The 18,689-nt window shown below is 35.3% G+C and overlaps 1 protein-coding gene across 1 annotated transcript in view; it reads right to left on the reverse strand.

The window, feature by feature from the left end:
- The window catches only part of GABBR2 (gamma-aminobutyric acid type B receptor subunit 2), an 802,190-nt gene that overhangs the window by 179,457 nt on the left and 604,044 nt on the right, over positions 1–18,689 (reverse strand). Inside the window, 1 exon segment of the mRNA XM_074281401.1 lies at positions 16,315–16,375. Coding sequence (XP_074137502.1) covers positions 16,315–16,375 — 61 coding nt within the window.

Consider the following 18,689-nt stretch of genomic DNA (forward strand, 5'->3'; position numbering starts at 1 on the left):
AGCAGTGCAGAAGGACAATTTATTTTCAACTTAGATAATAGTTATTTGGGGGAATTGAGAAGATACCTTTCCTAGAATCCCACAGTCAATGGGGGTCAGAAACTTGATTCTAGGATTTAAACCTAAATCTGTAGCTGGCCCTCTATCCATTATGCTATGCTGCCTCTCATATACTTTTTTAATGAAGAAGAAAAAAAGCTATTTGAAGAGACCAAAGTAGTTATGTTATACTTATTGACCTACTTAAATGAACAGCAAAAACTGTACAGAAGATGGAAGCAGGGTTTTTAGCATTTATTCCCATATTTCCAATTTTATCATAAACATTCTAGTTCAAGCCCTCATCTTTTTCTTGCCTGTACTATTGCAAGAGCCTCCTAACTTTTCTTTCTGTCTCTAGTTGTTCTTTCTCCAATCTATCCCTTATTCAAATATCCCAAAATCATAATGTATTATACTTATCATCAGTTCTGTACAGTCTCTGGAATAAACATGTCAGTAATAGTGATCCCAATATTAAAGACCATTCACAGGCTGGGTCTATGCTCTTTTGCAAACTCTGGTGAGGGGAATCTCTAGGTAGGGACCATCAATCCAGTTCTAACAGGTTGGGAGTTAGGACCATATGGTCCTTATGGTGTTTTTCTCTTTGTTACAGCTAACTCCTTTTAAGATACTAACTCCTTTTAAGGTTAGTCATCTTACTAATAATCATAATGGTTAGTTCCTTAGGAACATAGCTCACCTTAATGGCATCTTCTTCTTTGTTAATAGTGTTTTCCTCCTTGTTAATGATAAGTTCTGCTAGGAACTTTGTCCAAGTCTTTCTCTTTGTTAATGGCTAAAACTTTTTTGGAAATTAGCCTACTCTCAGAAATGTAGTAATAAAATTTTTGCCTCTTAATTTTGGAAATGGTCTAAGGCTACAAATCCTTCTGAGATACCTTGAGACACTAGCCCCAAACCCCAATATATATATATTTGGGGCCCAATCCATTCCACCAGATGTAGAGAATCCTGAAACCCCAACATATTTTTGGGATTCAGCATTTCTGAACCCCAATAAACCTTATGAAGCCTTGTCTTTCTCCTACTCCCAATGAAATTGATCAAATTTCTCATAGCATTTTGCCTAGACTTCTGCTTTGTATGAATCATAATCCGTTGAGCTGCCCCATTAGGGACCCAACTAAACTGGTTAGTTGAGAAATACAGGTTGTTCTTCCTCCTTTCCTCCCTCTGTCCCTCTCTCCCTCCCTTTTTCTCCCCCTCCCTCCCTCCCTCTTCCTCCCATCATCTCTCCCTCTTCCTCCTTCCCTCCCTTCCTCTTCTTCCCTTCTTCCCTTCCTCTTCTCTCCCTCCCTCCTTTCTTCTCTCCCTCCCTCCTTCCTTCCTTCCTTCCTTCCTTCCTTCCTTCCTTCCTTCCTTCCTTCCTTCCTTCCTTCCTTCCTTCCTTCCTTCCTTCCTTCCTTCCTTCCTTCCTTCCTTCCTTCCTTCCTTCCTTCCTTCCTTCCTTCCTTCCTTCCTTCCTTCCTTCCTTCCTTCCTTCCTCCCTCCCTTCCTTCCTTCCTTCCTTCCTCCCTCCCTTCCTTCCTTTCTCCCTCCCTCCCCCCCCCTCTCTCTCTCTCTTTCTTTCTTATCATGCTTTAAACCTAAATCACTCTGGCTCTTATTGATTAGCTAACAATAAGTCCCAGGCTAAGTCCCATTTGGTCATTTGGACCCTGATTGACTCAGAGTGAATATAAATAATAATTGTTTCTGTTTTAGTCAGAAACCTTGAGAGTCTTCCTGTCCCAGATTAGATTTTTTTTTTAATTAGGTAAAATATACCATTCTTTGTCTCAAATTCTAACCTTAATTACTGAATGGACATTGCCTTAGTCAAATTGAGAGGTCAAGGCCTCCCTGAATTCAGGGCTCTCTCCAGTCATTCTGATCTATATGTCAACACTGGATTCAGATTACTATGGAGGAGACTCTCATTTAAATCCAGCTCTTTTTCAAATCATGCCATTACCTCCCTGATGTCTTGGTCCTCTATGAGAACAAAGGACAAATAATAACCATTATTTGTGCACATCTTTCCCTGGGTAATGTCTTACTCTAAGACTTCATTTAGGTGTGGAGGAGATTTTAAGTTCCCAATGGTTAAGCCAATAGAAAGTAACTTCCAGGAAATTTTGTCATTTTAGAAAAACTGAGTAAAATGTCAGTGTCAGACTGAGTTTGCTGTCTATGGACCAAACTAGATAAGTTTAGAAATGCTTATTTCCAGTGGGTTAGCCATTGAGTGATAACTGTTTATCTATGCAAAGAAACAAATTAAAATACTAAACAATTGTTATGCCCCATGTGGCTCCTTTCTGCTTCCATGTAATGGTGGTGAAGCAGTGCATTAAAAGGGCAGATGGTGCTAAGAATTCTGCAGTTCTTATGTAGTCTGTAAATGTTAGCCTAACTGCAGATACTTTAGATGTAAATCTTTGGCTAAGGACCAATAAATTGACATACTATGGAAAGAACTGAACTATGCCAATATTGACATTTTCATGATAATTGGAGCTAGAAGACAAAAGGAATTTGAAGCTAAATGGAAAATTGGTTCTTAGGTTCTTCTTGAAGAGACAAACAAGGATTAAAAGAATTGATTTCAGCATGTACCCAAGGGCAAAAAGAAAAATAATTTTATGGAGCGTTAGGTCATCCTACTTTGAAGTGCTCAAGGTGAGAATTAGCAAAAAGATGACCAGAAAAAGATGCTATCTATGAACCAACATTTGTTACAGAAGTAGAGAAATTCTATAAAAAGCTCAATCACACCCACCAAATTAAATCAAAATCACTTTGATCTTGGAGATCTCAAAGGAAAGCTGAGTACAAGAGAAAATGGTAAAAATTATGTTGGAAAATATGTATCAGATTTGAGAAATGAGAGGGAAGTAAAAGTTTTATAGACTATTTAGAAGACTTATTTCTATATATTATGAACACTATATTCTAGAACAGGGGTTCTCAAACTACAGCCCGCCGGCCAGATGCGGCGGGCTAAGGAGGTTTATTCAGCCTGCTGGTTATGGCAAATGAGCTGAGGGGCAGAGACAGAGTGTGAGGTTTTGTTTTTACTGTAGTCTGGCCCTCCCACAGTCTGAGGGACAGTGAACTCGTCTCCTATCTAAAAAGTTTGAGGACCACTATTCTAGAAGAAATATGAGAGGTATTAGAAATGGTAAACATCACATATAATGACATTGACCATATCTTGCAGAAAGGAAATGGCTATTGATGATTTGGGAGACATTTAAAAATCAATTGTCTGTCAAAGATCATTGATGAGAAAGGTTAAAAATAACACCAAATCAGAAAGCTAAGAATAAGAAAATGACACCATAAAAATGCAATGCCTTCATCCTGACCTATTCAAATGATTTGTTAAGGATGAAAATTAGAGGTGAAAAAGGCAGGTATATTTATTTACCATTATTGTTAATATTTACTGAAAAAAAGCTTAACTTCAAGCAGATTCCATAATGAGGGGGCCAAAAGAGCCACAATACTGCTTCACTAGAAAATATTTTATCTTTTTCCCAAGCCAAGATACCACTTTATTTCTTTCATTCAAATTAAATTCATTTGTAAAATACTATAGAGGAGACTGATTGAAGATTATGAAATCGTCATATCAAAGAGCAGCAAAAAATCAGTGGAAATCAAAAGAATTCCATGGAAAGCTTAGTGTAGGTCTCAGCTGAGTCATCAATCAATGAGAATTTCTTAAGTTCCTACTATGTGTCAGACCTTATTTAGGTGCGGGGGGTACAAATAAAATTAATGAAACAATCCTTAATCACAGGCAGCCATATCATCTCAAAAGCATTCACAGATGAAACTACTAGAAGGTATTGTTTCACCAAAATTATTTTAAAAATCTTAATCATGTCCAATTAATGGGAAAAGATTCTTGACTGGGCATAATAAAAGAGGATTTTTGAAAATTACTAAATATCAGATTAATTCAATTCATCAAGAATTTTACTATGTGCTGGACAGCATACTAAAAAAGCAGACATCACCTTGCTGACAAAAGTTTATATAGACAAAGCTATGTTTCTCCCCCCCCCCCATAACAATGTATAGTTGTTAGAGTTGTATTATAAGGAAAGCTGAATGTTGCAGAATTTACTCTTTTGAATTGTGGTGCTAGAGAAGACTTTTGAGAATTCCTTGAACAACAAGGAGATCAAATCAGTCAATACTTAAAGAAAATAATTCACACTATTTACTAGAAGGTCAAATACTGTAGCTGAAGCTTAAACACTTTGGTCACACAGAATTCATTGGCAAAGACCATGATGTTGGGAAAGATTGAAGGAAAAGGAAAAATGGACAATAGAAGAGGAGATTGATGGATAGTGTTATGGAGTCAATGAACAGAGTTTGGGAGACTGTGGAGGATGCTATGGTCCATGGGATAACAAAGAGTTGGACACAACTAAATGACTAAACAACAATCTACAAATATGCTAGGTATACAGAATACAAAGAGCAACACAAAATAGTCCTACCTTAAAAGGAGTTTTCAGGGGAAAAGAATGTTTGTAGGAAATGAATAAAAATGAGACTCCAATTAGTTCATCAAATACTGGGAAATCCCTCTTCCAAAGTCTACTTTAATACCTAATTATGACATGGAGCCAGGTGACCACTGGTTACAGGAATGTGTGGTACAGTGATGGAGATGTCAATTAACTAAAAAAAAGTTAGTGAAAGGTAGGAGAGAGATGAGATGATAGCTCTGTGGTAGAAAATGACTAAAGAAAAAATTTAGGAAAAAGTGGAGAGACTGGAGAATGCTTGTAGGCAATTAGGAAATAAAGAGGCAGAGACTCAAGATGAATGAACAAGAGAATATTTGCTAGAGCAATGTCTTCTAGGAAGTAGAAGATATGATATAAGTCACAGGATTAGGGGTTAACCATCTCAAGGAGCGAGGCTTCCTCTTTTTTTTTTTTTTTTTTTTTTTTCCCTGATAGGAGCAATACAAGAGAGAATAAGTGAAAGATGTGGAATGCAATCTCCTTGACGGCAGGATCTGTTGTTTTGTTTTGTATTTTGGTTTTTGATCTTTAGAGCTTAGCATAGTGCTTGGCATATAGTAGGCCTGTTCAAAAAACCTGGTTGATTTGAATTGAACTGAAGAAAGGCACTGAGGAATTTTGAAGTGTGTAGGCAGGAAGCTAAAGCAGTCAATGATGGATGGCCTTGATCTCAGTAAAGTAGGAGTACAAGTCATCTGTTATGCATATGAAGAGTGGGGGAGTGGAAGAGGAAGGAAAAGCTATGGAACAGAATAAAAGGTTTAACGGCAGTGAGAGTTCAGTTGAGGTTATACAACATACATTTGGAGTGAATGAAATCAGTTCCATTTCAAGAGCTCCAGCATTGCTCAGCAGACCAGCAGCAGGATTGTTTCTCATTTAATGCGCTGTTACTTGCCTGGAATGGAACTATTAGAGCTTAAAATTCTGGCCTCTAATTCCTTTTCAGACCTGGTTGTAATTCATGGATTTCAGATACCTCCTACTATCTCTGGCTCCCTCAGCTCTATGACATCTCTTTTGCCTGGTTCTAGATTGTTTGTTACTTATGCCATAATTCTGAACATTACCTGCATATAAACTTCTTAGAACTCTCTCCTGCCCCCAAATAGGAAAAATTCAATTAGTACTATGGCTCCAGTTCAATTGCAGTCCTTAATAGACACTGATTTCTAACCAGAATCTAAGGAGAACAGTAAAACAACTAAAAATTGGGTAAAGACTAATGGCCACAACAGAAAAGAACAAATAACAAAGGAATGAATTAGATTTTATTTAACATTTTTTATCAACAAAGCTAACAGCTTTAAGTAAGATAGCCTGCTTTGATGCAAGAATAAAGTTGGGGAAAGAATTGGTCTGTAGAGTTTTCTAATTGATTTGAAAAATCTAACCCAAAAGGAGGGGAGTTTTTATTTTACCTTTAACTGACTGTATATTTCCTCTTAGAGGGTGAAGATACCCTTCTTTTGCTTCAGTTGTGGGTCAGATTTTAGTAGACTCGGGGCTGATTTTGTTTACCTTCTCATCTTCCCCAACACAAACACTCTAACATTAAATAAGGGCTGTTGTAAGGCAGGATTCTATTTAACAGACCATGAGAAGTGTGAATTAACTCTGTATCTAAGTATCTAGATCTGAAATCTACAAGGTATGTAAGGAACAATTTGTAATTCCATCAGAGAATTTTGTGATTACTCTCCCCTCCAACTTCCTTATGTTAGCTTTTTTTTTTGTGTGTGTGTCTTTGTGAGTGCATTTATATTAAAATAATAGTTTCCCTTGAACTTTAGAGCTTCAAGTGATCCATTGAACTGGGTGAAGAAATAATTTTGGGGGCAACTTAGGCAAGAGGAACAAAAACATTTTTTAATATATTTATGTTCATATATATTTTAATTTGCTAATTTTCTTCTTTACTTCAAACATTTGTTTGTGCTATCTCTTTAAATATGGCATATATTTAATAACTAAAGATAAAATACATTTTATTTCATCCCCCGAATGTAAGCTCTTTGAGGAAGAACTTATCTTTGAGAGAACTTATCTAAGTTTTGTAATTCTACCTATGCTGAGACTAGTTTACTGTATATAGTAGGCACCAAATAAATATTGCTTGAATTTGAACTTCACCATTAATATTATTGCAAACTATGGATGAAGACAAAAATCCATGACTGAAAATTTGTGAGTGAATCTCTGAACAGATTTTATTTACTCTGTATTGTAAGGATATGATTCTGATAAAGCTAGTATTGATTTGGAATGTCAATTCGTTCAATGTCTATGAGGTTTTGGTGACTTTTTTCATTAATCAGGAAATAAGAGGAATTCAGTTTGTCAATTTATATCTGGATGTGCTGTTTTCAGCTCAAAGACACACAATTGCACTTGATTTAAACTCTCTAAAAAGGTTGTTTATAATCACTCCTCTAACCTGTTTCTTAAATCACTGATGAAAGGAAAGAGGCCACTGTGAGCTACATGCAAATATAAGGCATTAGTAGTATTTGCATCTCATTTACTCTTTCCTTTTTTTCCACCTCTCTTTCTCAAAACAGTCTACATTTATACTTGAGAGTCACAATGGAGTAAAAGGAAATAATTTATATGCAGGTGTACTGGAAACATTTGTTTAATGACCACACACAGCTGTGTTTGACTGAATACTACAATCTATTAACTGGAGAAGGAACATTGCCATATCTTGTTTTGGGAATAGAGATAGAGAAGAACTGAATGTAAGACAGAGTTTTAGGATGAAATATTGGAGTGGTATTGGAATAGTATTCATAAAATGTCAGAGCGGGAACCTTAGAGATCAATAAGGCCACACTGTATATTTTACAGATAAGATCTGAGGCTTAGCGAGATCCAGTGTCAGTGTAGGAATTTGAACTGATACCTCATCACTCCTGCTTCAGTGCTTGCTACTGTTTCTCTATTTTAAGAGTTCTTAGTCCAAGAGATCTCCCCAAATTATAATTTTCTTTCCCCACTATGGAACTAGAACAGAGTTCTTATCCTTCAACATCTTCACAGGAGATTACAGAAGTTCCTTCTTAACTAACATGGTAATTCATTTCCTTCTCAGATAATCCAAAACATTTGAAAATATCTTTAGCAACTGGGAAGTTTTAAAGTGATGCCTGATACCAATCAACTGACAAAATTTATTAAGCACCTACTGTGTGCCAGTTCAGTTGTCCTTTATTCTTGAAGAGGACCAAAATGACACCACTACATTAGCATCAAGTTTGACTATGGCTGATCAGACCAATATGAACTTGTAATGCTCTATTACAGTGTAAACAGAAATAGTCCCTTTGAACATTTGGGATGGCTTCTCTAACTTTGTGCAGTTTGTGTTTGAGTTGTGCTCATAGAGCACAGCATCTTCTCTGATGAGGGCACACCATGCTGGGCAGTTCTGTGCCACTGTTTCCTATGTCATACCGTCAATTCTAAAGTTCTTAGGAGAAACCTTGAGAGTGTTCTTGTATCTCTTTTCCTGACCATTTTGTGAATGTTTTGTCTTGTGTGAGTTCTCCATAAAATAGTCTTATTGATAAGCATACCTTTGGCATTCAAACAACTAAGTGCCAGGCACTATGTTAAGTGCTGGGGATGTAAAGACAAACATGGAACAGTTCCTGCCTTCAAAGAGCTTATGTTACATAAGTACATATAAGATAAGTACCAAATGAATAGTACCAGGTAGTTTCAGGAGGGAGGACATTAGCTCTTGGGATGGGGAATTAGCAAAGGCTTCGATTAAAAAGTGTTATTTGAATTGTGTCTTGAAAGAAGTAAGGAATTTTGTGAGGTTGGAAGGGGGAGGAAAAACATTCAATCATGGGGATAGCCAGTACAAAGTTATGGAGATGGGAAGTGGATTATTATGTATATGGAGCAATGTGGTAGTCAATTTAACTGGACCATAGTCTGGTGAAGTGAAGTAATAATTAATAAAGCTGAAGAGATAGGTTGAGGTCAGGTTGTAAAGGACTTTATTTTATTTTATCCTAAAGACAATAGTGAGACAATGGAGTTTATTGAGTTGCAAGTGACATGGTCAAATTTACATTTAAGGAAAATCACTTTGGTATCTACATGGAGGATGAATTGGAGTAAGGAGGGATTGAGGTAGGGTGGTCAATGAGGAAGTAATAACTATACAGCAGTTTAAGATTTGCTTAGTATCAGACCTCATTTGATTTCCAGTAAAAGTATAAGTTTCTTCAGAGTAGATAATGTCTTACTTTTCTATGAATATTTCCAATGCCTAGTTTGGTACTAGGCACACAGTAAATGTTTAATACCTGTTAATCGAATGAGTTACAGAATAACTACTAAAGGTACTAAAGGCATTATTATTTCCATTTCACAGGAATTGAAGGTTCAGAGAAATTAAGTGATTTGCCTACTGCCCCACATCTAGTGTGTCAGAGATGAGACTTGAATGTAGGCCTTTTTGGTAAAACTTAAAGCACTTTAGAAATTTGAATTATTATTACTCAATGGAAATTCAAGTATTTTTGTTGTTGTTGTCCAATCCTTTTCTGATGATGTCTGATTCTCTGTAATCCCATTTGGAATTTTATTGGCAGAGAAACTGAAGTGGTTTGCTATTTCCTTCTCTAATTCATTTTATAGATGAGAAACTGAGGCAAACAAGATAAAGTGTTTTGCCCAGGGTTACACAGCTAGCAAATGTCTGGGATTAGATTTGAACTCACGAAGATGTATCTTCCTGACTCCAGACTCAGCACTCAATCCACTGTGCCACCTAGCTGCCCCATGTAATCAAACACAACCTTTCCCAATCCTTGTTGCTAGAATGCAATAACACCCTGGACACCCTATTGTCTTTCTATTTGTCTCTGGCACCTGGTTCCATTATCTCTCCTGACATTACCCTCAGAGATTTCAAAATCTTTGCTAATTTATCTTCCAGTCTTCTGTCTTTACAGTTTTTGGAGCATTTCCCCTCCTGTGTATTCTGCTTTCATTTTGTTTCAGCCATCAATCAATGTGGTGGGTAACACACTAGACTTTATAACTCCAATTAGCTCTACTTAGGTCTTGAACTATGAAATTTCCCTCTCTTGCCAGTTTATTGCCCTTTTGCCTCTCTCACTAGTTAGGAGGTTATAAGAGGATTATAGTACAAGGGTTGTTAAAAAAAACCACTGCAAACTGATACTGGGAACATCTACAAATTGGAAATCTGCATGAGAATTATGTGAGGCAGTGTATTCATAAGTCTCTATATCTGGGTTATTCAGTGTATGGATATTTCTAGCAAAATAGATTTTTAAAAGATCCATTTGTTTTTGAGGATTGTGGGAAAATATATTAGTTCACATTGATTTACATATACAGAGTTACAGCTTAAGTAGCATGTAGGAAGGAAACTCTAGATTCTAACTGTGGTATGGGTGATACCTTTGTATTTCTGCTGTTTGAATACAAACTAGCTATTATGAAGTATGATACTTTCTTCCTTTGACTCTCAGTGATATGCAAAGAACATGAGTTTTTTTTTTTTTTTTTTTTCATGTAGTGGAAAGAACGTTGGGCTTGTAAAGTAAAGGTAGAGGAACCTAGGACCAAGTCTTAGCTCAACAATAATGGGAAAATCAGATAACTCCCCTAAGACTCAGTACATCATCTGTAAAGTGGACATAATAAAACTTACTCTAACTACCTCACTGCATCTGCCATGAAGAAAAGGTCTGTAAATCATAAAGTGTTGTGGAAGTGTAAATTATTATTATTGTATGACACCAGGTATTGGCAATGAGGTAGTCTAGTAGAGTCCTAGATCGGACACAAGAAGACATGTTAGAATCTTGCCTCAGATCCTTACTGGTTGTATAATCTTGGGTAAATGATTTAACCTCTCTTGGCCTCAGTTTCCATATCTGTAAAAGGAGGATAATAATAGCACTTGCTTTACAAGGTGGTTGTGAGGATCAAATGAGATAAAATAAGTAAGAGTTTACTGTAAATCTTAAAACATTATGTGAATGCTATTTATTATTATTTTTATTGTGCCTTAATCATAGCAGATAAGTACTTAATGAGTGGTGTTTAATTGAATTACGTTGATCAAAGTCAGGGATTGCTATGAATAATTTTCATTCCATTTCTGTATCACAAGGGTGTTTGATGATATATATTTTTATTGATAGAAAAGAAGAGTCAGAAAAGACCTGGATTCAAGTAATTTCTTTCCCCCCCTCTAGATAATTACAATAGTATTTTATTTTCCAAGTACATGTAAAGATAGTTTTCAACATTCATTTTTTGCAATAATTTGTTTTCTAATTTTTTCTCCCTCCTCCTTTTATCTCCTTAAGACAGCAAGAAATCTGATATAGATTAAATATGTGCAATCCTCTTAAACATATTTCCATATTTGTTATATTATGCAAGAAAAATCCGGCCCAAAGGGAATCCCTTTCCCACAAGGAAGAAACAAATAAAAAGAAGTGAAAATAGTATGTCAGGTCTTATTTCTAAATATATTGGTTGTGGGGTCTTGGGCAAGTGACTTGACCATTCCATGCTCCAAGAAACGCTTTAAAATTCTGTCTTGTAGAGCAGTGCAATGCACAGGACTCTTGGAAGACAAACACAAATACACAGGGGAAGCTATGCAGGTAACCAGGCAGTATTGCTCTACCATGCCATAATGAGGTCTTACTTCATTATCTCATTTTCTTTCCCTCTAGCAAAATCAAATTTTTTTTTTTTTTTTTTTTTTTTTTTTTTTTTTTTGTGTCAGTGCAGCGGCTAGTTTAAGAGCACTAGCTCGGAGTCCTGGGCTTTCTTTGCCTTTATATTCTGCCCATAGGTATTGCCTCAGAGTAAAAGATAGGAGGATACCCTTATTAGGATTATTGAAGTCAGCAGCTGTCTCAAAACTGTGACTGCCTTGCCTCACTTATTTGGATAACAATAGTATTGATGTATTATGGTCTTCATGTTGACACAATTAGGTTTTATAAGGGAAAAATAGAACAAAGGAGTGAATGGCTTTGGTCATAATTATGTTGCAAGCATACTTGCAGTGGTCCTCACACTTTTTAAATAGGGGCCAGTTCACTGTCTCTCAGACTGTTGGAGGGCCGGACTATAGTAAAAACAAAAGGTCACACTCTGTCTCCACCCCTCAGCCTATTTGCCATAACCTGGCCAATCCAGAAATGCTTCAGAAATGTGCTAAAATTTTCTCATGTACATGTAAAACTGACCCTCTAAGCTTAGGCAAAATCTTAATAAAATTAAAAGTATCCAAATTGGCATGAAATCTAGATGTGATGGAGAAAAGATTTTTTAAAAATGTATGAGACATTCTCCAAGAATTTCTCTATTTTGAGAACTGGAAATATGACAAATTATTTCAATGGCAATCAGTTTTTAAAAAAGTTTAAAGCTTTGCCAATCCTCTTACTCTTTTCAAGGAATAAAAAAAAGCAAAAATCAGCAACTGTGGAAATAAAGGATGGTTTGCCTAAAATTACATCTCTGCAAAAGCATTGGAGTTGACATTATTGTCAGTTACCTGCCATAGAAGGATGCACAAGCAAATCTCTATTAGGCTAAGAAGATTTGGGAAAGGGAGCAATTCCAGATTTACCACAGTCCAGTTCAAAAATCACTCTGGAAAATTAATGTAATTTAATTTTATGATTTTCTTATAACAAACAGCACTGGATTTATTGAATGTGAATAGACATATCTAGAATATATATTTTCTAAAATATAGATTTTCCCATGATGTTTATCTGTTTAAAAGCACTGTATCAATAATTTATCAGTGATTTTGACTGTGTTAATTGAAGAGGGGAGGAGAGTCCAGATGTGTTCACAGGTGTGGGGAATTCCCATTATGGACAACTCTCTCCACCAATACAAATTAGCAAGTCTTTCAAATCTTGTAATCATAGGGCTTTGCTTAGAACACTGAGAAGTTGAGACTTGGCTATAATCACACAGTATATATGAAAGTCAAGACTTGATCCCAGAATTTCCTGATTCCACTATTGATCCTCTATCTACTTCACTTCTCTGTCTGTTGCTAATTAGTGACCAAAATTTAGCTCAACCAGTCAGAGAAATAGAATGATTGCAGAGAAACATGTTCAATAGAGAAAGGAATGATTTAGATTTAAGTCACCAATGTGGTACAGAGCAGTGGATTGGGAATACACAGATCCAGGTCAAGTCCAATCTTTGTCACTAATTGCCTGGGGGACTTTTTATTATTTAACAGAATCACACAATTTGAAATTTGGAAAGGATTTTGACAGCTATTAAATCCAATCCATTTGTAAAAGAAATCCCCACCAGCCAGTGGTCAGAAATGTTATAAATTTCTCTGAGCCTAAATTTCTTTATCTGTAAAGATCATAGACCATGCATATTGGGTAGTTTGGGGACTCAGTGGATAGAATTCAGGGTCTGGAGTCAGGAAAATTCATCTTCCTAAGTTCAAATCTGGCTTCAGACACTGGGTAAATCACTTAGCAGTGATTTGCCTCAGTTTTTTCAACTGTAGGATGAGCTAGAGAAGAATATGGCAAACCTCTACAGTATCTGTGCCAAGAAAAACCAAAATGAGGACACAAAGAGACATGACTGAAAAGTGACTTAACAACAACAAAAGACCATACATTTAGTACTAGAAGGGACTCCTATGGACATCTAATTCAACCTCTTCATCTCACACTTAAGTAAACTGAGGTCTAGGAAGTAGAATGCTGAATTAGATGAACACCAAGATCCTGTAGAACAGGGGTTCTCAAACTACGGCCCGCAGGCCAGATGCAGCAGCTGAGGACGTTTATGTGGCCTGCTGGGTTATGGCAAATGGGGTGAGGGGCGGAGACAGAGTGTGAGCTTTTGTTTTTACTATAGTATGGCCCTCCAACAGTCTGAGGGACAGTGAACTGGCCCCCTATTTAAAAAGTTTGAGGACCACTGGTAGGTATGTTTAGGACAGTTGTCTAGTCCAGTGCCCATTGGTTGGCTGACTTGCAATCAGGTTTCCACATGACCTTTTATCTTAAGCTCCTTTTCTAGTTCCTGGGAATAATACCAAAGAAGAATAAAACGTTTAGGTTCAATAGAAGGAAATGATTGTCTTCTGAAGACCCAACTCTGATAGCTTTATTAATTCATTTACACAGAGCTCAGTCAGAAAATTGGATTGAAATACAGTCTTCAGTGTTTAATAGCCATGTGACTTTATGCAATTTACTTCATTTATCTGAGCCTCAGTCTCTTTATATGTAAAATGAGCACAATAATACTTGCATTGTTTACCTTGTGGCATTGTTATGAAAGGGCCTAAAAACTTTAAAGTACTATATAAATATGATTTTCTCCTAATAATGAGTATATACTATATACAATATAAATTATCACTTTATTTCCTTTATGTCATGAGTACCTGGCTCATAGTGGATAATTGATAAATGCTTGTTGAATTGAATTACTAAATTGGAAAGCACTGGGGACATACAGACTCACTTTGATGTCAAAGAGCTTATACATTGCTATTAGAATTGCTAATGGACTTGCAACCATATTTTTCTCCCCTTTTTCTTATATTTTTCTAAAATCATGGGGGAAAGAGAAAAAGGAAGAATTGAGTTCTGACTTATAACTACTTAACTTGAAATTCTCAATAGGAAAGTTGTTTGTATCAGTGTGTTTGAAATAGAAGAGGGGAGAAAATTTAAAGGAATATTTCCTTTCCTTTCAAGTTTCAGATATTTTTTGATACAATATTTTTTTGATACAAAGCAAGAACAGCTGAAGACACTCTTAATTTTATATTTATGTGTATATGAATTTTTATATGCACTTGTTATTTCACCTATTGGGATGTAAGCTTTTTGGGGATAGGGACTGTTTCTTTCTTTGTACCTTATCCCCAGCTTAGCTTTAGTATAATGTCTGACACATAGTAGGTACTAATAAATTCTTGTCCATTGTTGATTGATTGATCCTCCCACAGAAAAGTTTAAGGTTTATTCTGCTCTTCAGTGAAGTCTATTCAGCAGTACTTGTCACAATTTACTACCTCTAAGTGCTGAAGTGACAGCTCTGGAGAGGTGGGAGACACAAGTCAGAAGGAAGGAAGCAGGAACATGGTCTCTCACTTCTACTTATTCCCTACCTAAGCCAGTATCTAACACTCAGGGGTTATTTTCTACTTCTTAACCCTTGATTGTCATTCTCAAGGATAAACTTCATTCTACTATGTGTTAAATATTGTCTCTAAGGAAAATGTTCTTTTTCCAACTGTGCGACTGATTGATATTGTAGAGCCTCTGAGGAGAATGTGTTGGCAGCTATGGTCACTGTTTGCAAACTTAAATGAAAAAAAATGGGAACAGTTATACTAGGAAAACATTTCCCCTAAAAATTTCTTCTCCCAAAATGATAGTATTAGGTCTGGGAGAAAAAGAAAGAAGGTAGATAAGAAGGGGAGTAAAAACAATATAATTATAATAACTTTTACTAGCCTTTTCTTAACAACATTATTCAGGAGAAAATAGTACAGTTCAAATATTGCTGTTTCTGCTATGTGTCAGAGAAGAAAGGACAGTATAGTATTGTGCAGGACTACTTAAACTTTTTCCACTTGTAACTCTGTTTAGTCCAAGAAATTTTTACATGATTTTGGATGTATAGGTACATAAAATAGATATGCAAATCAAACATTTACTCATAATAAATCATAATTTTGCAACCCTAATGTTCAGTTATGTGATCTCATATAGGGACACAACCCACAGTTTAAAAAACTTTGGTATATTGTATAGAAAGTTGCCTTGATGCCAGGAAGACCTGAATTCAAGTCTGCTTCTAACATATAGTAGTTGTGCAATTGGACAACTCACTTAACCTCATAGTAAATCAGGCACCCCTCTAAGACTATAAGATACAGAATAGTTCCTTATCTCAATTGGTAGAGTGCTTTATTTTGTCACTAGAAGTTCCCCATACTGACAAAGACACAGCTGGATAAAAAAAAAAAAAGACACATGAGAAACTTGAACTTTCCAAAAGTGAAATGACTTATTCAGGCTCATACAATTAAGTAAATAGTATAGCTGGGACTCAAATCCAGGTGCTATTACTCTAAATTCAGTGTTTTATTTACTTTATCACTCTTTTACTGTCTCCTTTGAGTAATTATGATGAAAACTGAGTGCCTCAAAAATCTTGATGCATTTTTTTCCTATTATAAAAAGTGGAAGGAGGGGAGAAGAACTAAAACTATATTAAAAATCTTGGTATATGCTGCATTTGGCAGTACATAAATATTTTAATTATTACAAACAGGAGATGTTCACTTCAAACTTGCTGAATATAATATTTCTAGATAATAAATTTGCCAATTATTTTGGGTAGTCTTGATAGTACTGGAGGCTTGTCACAGAGTTATATGATTGGAATAAGGTAGAAAGAGGTTTCTAACCTGATGAAGTATTACTTTAGAGAACAGTGTTCTGAATAAACTAAACTGCCATTTTAAAGACAAACCCCACATTATTAATTTTTTTTGTAGCTTCATGTGGTTATTTCATTAGACATCTTTTTGTATCTGACATCTATGTAGAAATAGTTTTCTTTTATAAAAAAGATGAATACAAAGATTACAAGCTAAAAAGAATAAATATCCAAATCATACCTTGAAACTGAGTAAATTTGATGGTTCCCATTCTCTCTCCATTTCTGAACACAACTTGACCCTATAAAGCAAAAACAAAAAACAAAAAACAAAAACAATTCCTTATAAGATTAAGTACTACTGAGTTGAACTGAAGTTTATTTATATCATCTAATGCTCATTCGTTAAAGAAAAGACATTCTTTAAGAGCATGGTTTTTTAGTTTAAAAAAAAATGAACAAAAGATTATAATGCAGTTGTGATTCTTACAGGTAGGTTGGGTAACATGCAATCAATACTTGGGTAACAAATTTAAATATATGTGCAATAACCTTTGTAAGCTATGCACCTACATGAATTTGGTGGCCTTGTGGCATTTCACAGTCATACCTCAAAGCCAGAAAGTATATCTGGGATGTTCCAAAAGTTGTAATAGAACTTAGACCTTTACTAAGATTTTTGGGATGCCACGTATTTTAGTATACCTACCACATATCTCTGCCTCTTGGCTTTCCTGGCTTCCTTTAAATCCTAGCTAAAATCTCATCTTCTACAGAACACTTTTATTATCTCTAATTTATCCTGTATATAACTTGTGTGTACCTAGTTGTTTCTACATTGTCTCTGCTCATTAGACCAGGCTCCTTCATAGTAGGGACTGTCTTTTATTTTTCTTCATCTGCTCAGTGCTTAGCACATAGCAGTAGTTTGATAAATACTTATTCATTGAGTGATGCACATTGTGACTATGTTTTTGTATTCTTTTGCTTCCAAACATTTATTCCACTGGAATTGAGAACCCTCAGTGAGTACCCTCCTTCCATCAATGAAGGTCAGACACATTGCTAGTATATGTCAGATATGAAGTTTTCTTGACTTCAAGATCAAACCTTTAATTGCTATGTCACTATGTCTATAAAAACTAAATAATGATGCTATTTCATTCTGGGGGGTTCTAGGAAATAGCTCTCCTCTCTAAGGTTCAGGGAGTATCCAAAACTTGATTCCATAAATTTCCCAGAATATCAGAGGGCATCTGGACAGTATTTTGGAAAGATGAAAAACAAAATTCTCTAGAGATACTTTGACATCTTTTTAACATGGAAATGACAGGAATGATGTTATCAGCTTAGAATACACATCTCAATTCTGCATGAAAGAAACCTTAATACCTTAACTGTATGAAGGTAAACTGAAGTAATGCAGAGAGGCAGGGAAACAATTTTATCTTTTATTCCTTGCTACTTTGTTCTCAAGGGACTATGGAAATACACAATCTCTTTAAAAAGTGCCCTTTAATTTTATGCAAATAGACTACTTTGAGGGATTAAAAAAAAAGTACCACAGAGCTGAGAGCTTGCAAAAACCTTGAGAGGCAGAGACCTAACTAATTTACTAATATCAACCTTCTTGAAAATATATATATATCTTCTGTATGAGAAACATTTGAAGATATTCCCAGTGTTTGTATTAAAATACATATGTTTTTAATACTGAATTTGAAAGAGATAACATTTTTAGGGGCTTCTCCCTTTATCATTTATCAAAGGTGAAAAATCCCATTGTTCTTTCTGGAAAATTATATGAGGTCTTTTTCATAAAGCAAAAAGTTATTGTTTAAGCAATTACATTCATACTTATGTAACTTTAGGAAACTACCTTTAAAAAGTTATAACAGATACCATGGTGTTGCATTATTTCAATTACTGACACAAATGTCTACTCAATCAAAGTTGGGTTACTCCAATGAAAACAGATGTTCAGTTTTCACATAATCTTCTAGGCAAAGAGCCCAAAATGGGATACTTTTATCTTGGGTGCCTTCTCTCAGATTGCTTAAATTCCTCCTGAAAAAAATCCTGGAAATTAAATTGATTATGCTACATGCCCATGAAAAATAAAAATTTTGCAACTCATTTAAGGTGAGTTTGGAATTCTTATCATGTCACTGGGTAATAGGCTATATTGAGAATGCAAGGAACAAAGGAAGGGACAGCCAGTCATATCACCATATTTTCCTGTTAAAACTATAGAAGAATGTCATTTTTCCTAGTCATGCATTTTTATAAGAATACAAAAAAAACTTAAGTTTTAAGAAAGCAACATTTTGAGGTATCCTCAAAAATGCTTTCTTTCTTCATTATTATTAATTATGTCTAGGGAACTCCAAAGGGGGAAGTGATCTTAGTCTCCTATGATTTCTGAGAGTCTATGAATAAAAATAACTGCTAAAGAGAAAAGTTTGTGAAAGCACTTTATTTTATACCTGTAAGTCATTGTGGAGGGAATAAATTATGCTTTTTATTTATAACTTTTTAATTTAGTGGTTCCTCAATTTTTTTGGAGTTTTGAAATGCTAGCTACAATTTAACATGAAGAGAAAAATACAATTTTAC

This window comes from Sminthopsis crassicaudata, chromosome 1 (assembly GCF_048593235.1).
Source record: "Sminthopsis crassicaudata isolate SCR6 chromosome 1, ASM4859323v1, whole genome shotgun sequence".
Taxonomy (NCBI): domain Eukaryota; kingdom Metazoa; phylum Chordata; class Mammalia; order Dasyuromorphia; family Dasyuridae; genus Sminthopsis; species Sminthopsis crassicaudata.